Source organism: Clarias gariepinus, chromosome 5, assembly GCF_024256425.1.
Source record: "Clarias gariepinus isolate MV-2021 ecotype Netherlands chromosome 5, CGAR_prim_01v2, whole genome shotgun sequence".
NCBI lineage: Eukaryota > Metazoa > Chordata > Actinopteri > Siluriformes > Clariidae > Clarias > Clarias gariepinus.
In genome coordinates, this window is record NC_071104.1 from 5,670,001 (window position 1) to 5,674,444 (window position 4,444).

At 36.6% G+C, this 4,444-nt stretch overlaps 1 protein-coding gene across 1 annotated transcript in view; it reads left to right on the forward strand.

Moving 5' to 3' along the window:
- Window positions 1–3,195, forward strand: part of LOC128524077 (GRIP and coiled-coil domain-containing protein 2) — a 32,478-nt gene extending 29,283 nt beyond the window's left edge. The window contains exons 20-23 of the mRNA XM_053496391.1: window positions 147–332; window positions 891–1,030; window positions 1,212–1,413; window positions 2,736–3,195. Coding sequence (XP_053352366.1) covers window positions 147–332; window positions 891–1,030; window positions 1,212–1,413; window positions 2,736–2,809 — 602 coding nt within the window. The 3' untranslated portion in view covers window positions 2,810–3,195. The remainder of the gene's footprint in view (window positions 1–146; window positions 333–890; window positions 1,031–1,211; window positions 1,414–2,735) is intronic.
- Window positions 3,196–4,444: the final 1,249 nt, after the last annotated feature.

Here is a 4,444-nt window from a genome sequence, read left to right on the forward strand (position 1 = left end):
TTTTCATAGCTTAAAAACCAATAAAACAAAAGTGTGGTGATTAAATATCAGTACAGACGAAAATTTTTAAATGTGTGCAATAAAAAAAAAACGTTTTCTGAATGTGGCTTGTATTTATAATGCCTTAATCTCTCGTGCATCTTTAGCCGCTCAGCAGCCGAGCAAGAAGCCAACGTCGGATAGGAAGCTTGCAGATCTGCCTTTGTTTGAGATGGACATGGCACGAGAGGAAGGTGAGGGAATGGAGACGACGGAGGCCGAGTCTCTCTCCACAGCAGGGACGCCCCCACCCAGTCTCGAGCAGCTCCTCTCTTCACCTGACCCCAAACACGGTAACACTTATTTCACTGTTGTTCCTTGTCTTTTTTTTATTTTTATTATTCTTTCAACAATGTTTTTACAGTGTGGGTTTTAACTGATTTAGTTACAACTGAACAAATAAACCTGATATTAAAGCTCCATCTTGCTCTGTGAGTTTTGGCTCATGATTTCACATATAAATTATAATAATTTTATTGATTTAATACCTTATTTATTTAACTAATTAGTATTACTGTTTACTTTTTCGTGCAGTCTAATTGTAGAGTGACTGGTGAAGTAACCGTATAGCTGTAAAGAAGACGATCCCACTGTGAGAACCCCATGGAGTCAAAGTGGTTTAATGCCGTGTAAATGGTTCCCTTTCTGAAAGTGTTTACAGCAATGAGGATTTGTGATGCAGTTTAGTGTAGTTTAGTGCTTTATTACCATGAATGTTACAAATTGTTGCCTCATTAACTCTACATCAATGTTTGAGGAAGTCAATAAAATTAATGAGGGAACATTTTATACAGCACATATGAAGACATCCAACTTGAGTATTTCTGGATATTTTACGTGTGTTCGTACAGAGCCCTTTGTGTGGCAGGTGGAGCCGACAAAGGAGGAACTAACTAACAAACTGAGCACAGCCACACGCAGTATGGAGCACATGAACAGCCTGCTGCATGAGAGTGAAGCCACCAACGCCATCCTCATGGAGCAGATCAGCGTGAGCAACATATTGTTATTGTGTCCACTTTATATCCCTGTCCCAACCCGTGTGTGTTTGTGTTTGTAAAACATCCTGCATTGGTGCTTGCAAAGTAAGAAATGCACCGTATGTAAGACCTTAAAGCACAGGAGCCACCACACTTTAATTAACTGACTGACTAAATGTTTTTTGTGTGCAGCTCTTGAAGAGCGAGATGCGACGTCTGGAGCGGAATCAGGAGCGTGAGAAATCCGTTGCCAACCTGGAGTATCTAAAAAACGTGTTGCTGCAGTTCATCTTCCTTCATGCTGGCAGTGAGAAGCAGGCGCTGCTGCCCGTCATACACACCATGCTGCAGCTCAGCCCTGAAGAGAAGAGCAAACTGTCTGCAATAGCACACGGTAGGATAAATAGTGACCGTGTCTACAATCTGTTTTTGCTTTCTCCCATTGTATAGTAATCTTATTTTATATTTGCTTTAATTTAGAAATGTGTAAAAATGCATCATCTAAATATATAGACCATAAAGGGACTTAACTGGCAATAAATCTTGACAAACACGCCTGAAATTTTAATCCAGTGTCTTGTATATAAGACAATCTGTACATAAATATGAAAATATATATAAAAATCCTTTCGGAAAAGTGGTCATTCTAGTCATTCTAGTCATTTCAAAAAGTTAACGGCTAACTAAACTGATTAAAAACTTCCTTCCACTCTTCACATGCTGATGTGGGAGGGACTGCGATGTCGGGTTCTGTAAAGTGACTGGACTGTTGGATTCTCAGTGATTTATTATAAAAATATAACTAAACCTGAAACCAAACTAAACCACAACAATCAAAACTTTAGTGTGTGTTACATGAAGCTACAGTAGGACGTGACTGATCCAAAATGTTAAAGCAACTATTTTTTATCCTTCAAAAATAGTTCCTCCCTTTAAAAATGGCCCTAAAATAATTATTAAAATCACTCCATAGACTTTAATGGAGTTCGTAGAGCAGACACACCCTGAAAAAATACTTTTGTACCATTTTGAAAAAACTGCCATCCTGCACTTCATTTTTAAACTACATACATGAAGCCTGTCACCCCTCAGGTGAGAGCCTCCTCTCTCAAACAGTCAAAGCACTGAAGCTCTAACACCAGCGCTTCCTCTGATTCAAGTTAAAGTAGCACAGGAATACTGTTAGCTTTGATGTTTATGCTGGATAAATTTTTTCTGGCTGTGAGTTTCATGTGCAAGGGGAGGGCGAGTGGCCCAAGCCCCGCCCCCCCGACTTACATTCCCACATCACAGGCAGTATACAGCCTTTTATCTCTGTTAACTGACAGGCTAGAAACAGGCTAGCGTTTACACAGGACTTTTACTAGGATTTGTTTCAAGTTATAATTCTGTTTATTTAAATTGTTTCAGTTGTATTAATTTCTCACATAACTAATTCTCTTATCATGCAGCTGGAAAAAACGTGCATCATTATCATTAATGATTAATTGATCAATGATTACCATGTTTAACTGTCAGTTCAGGAAAATGTTTAAATTTTAAGTGTATAATTAAATTAACTGTAATTGGCTTTCAGTGTCATTAAAAGTTTATGGTGGTGACAGGTCGAGAGGAAGTTAGTGGTTATATATATATATATATATATATATATATATATATATATATAAACTTTCATCTGTGCTTTTTGTTTTTAAATTAACACAATGTTTGGCTCAGGTGAAGAAGAGGCTGCAGCATCTAGAGGATCCGGTTGGACTTCCTACCTTCACAGCTGGTCTGGGATCAGATAAGCATCTGGAACCTCAACTCTGTACTGTCTGTATGATTCTACTAAAAAACAATAAGGGGTCATCTGTATTTTTTTTTTTAAGAATATTTTTTATTATTCTTGTAAAGTACGAAGTTGACTTGTAAAATTAATCAAAAAAATCAATCCAAAGATCTCACATTTTCTGTAAACATGTCTTAATTAGCTTTCCCTGTTATATGTGAAGAAAACACCTGATTAATATGTAATATCTAAAGCTATAATGATTTATAAATAAGCAAAAACAGTGAATGTTGTCCAAGCATTATTTAAAAATGTTGATTGAAAAATAAAAACTTTATTTTTTCCTTTTACTGTAAACTACTGCATCTTGTTACTGTAATCAACAATAAAGTACATCATGCTAAGGTTCTGTTTTATTACTTAAATATTACTAGCATAAGCTAACACAATCCATCATAAAATCATCTGATGAATAATAATGCGTTGTTGCATCTACAGACTCAAAGATTAGTGAGGATCCTTTTACTTAATAAACATCTGCTTATTTATTTCTATTATGTAAAATGTTGTATGGCTTTTATGTAACATCCTAATAGTCCAGTAAGGCTATAAAATATTTTTGTCTAAGTATAATCAGCTATAAGGCATTTCTATTCAGGTGAACGGTCTCAGAATCAAATATTAAAACAAAAACTTATGACCTTGCACGCAGAACACGAAAAATAAATGTGTTTTGTATAAAAAAGGTAACTTTATATGGCAAATCAATTGGACACATGGTTTTGTTAAATAGTTCAGAGTTTTTATTCTAATTTACATAAACACTTTAATGAACTACTTCAATTAATATAGGTTGGATTTTAATTTTAATTTGAAATTAAGCTAATTAAATGCTAAGACATTTTTCACAACTATTATTTATTTTAACCCAAGGGGGCCATTAATTCTGGAGCAGACTGTAACAGAAATGGCTTTTTGTCCTACAGAGGTTTGCCTGTGGAATATTAAACAGCGCTGAAACGTTATTGTCTGGGGAGGATTTTGACAGTCTCACCTAAACGGCTTTCTCTTCGTCTGACAAGCAGTCATGTTTCACTACTTCGGAAGTCCAAAGGGTCCATCTGGCAGGCTTCTGTTTCTCAAGACATCACATCAAATCAGACAAATCTGTCAACTGTCTGTCTGTGGTATTTTTCTGTGTCTCATTTTCTTTCCCCCAAATTTATTACAGTACCACAGTGGGACACGGCACCTGATGGCGTTTCATTTAAGCGTAAAACCTTGATTTGTGTTGGTCCTCACTTCCCTGAAAGGAAAGGCATGTACATGTTAATCAGCACTCAGGTAGCTTCATGCTAAAAGCAGCAGAGATCGAGAGACGACGCATAGTAGTTTTGTGATGGACAAATAATAAAAAAATGTTTAAGATTTCTCCCAGCACGGCTGACTGTGTTTGATTATCCTGAGCTGGATGAACAATCACCTTAGAGTACAACGTCTAATGTCTATACAACATTAGAGTCGTATGAGTCTCTGACTAAAGGGTAAAGTTGCTGAAAAAAGACCTGTGGTAAGGAAACGAGTTCTGAACTATTGAGCAACTGCAGTCACAAGTCCTCAGAGAATAAGTGTCAGCATCAGCCGAGGACAGGAC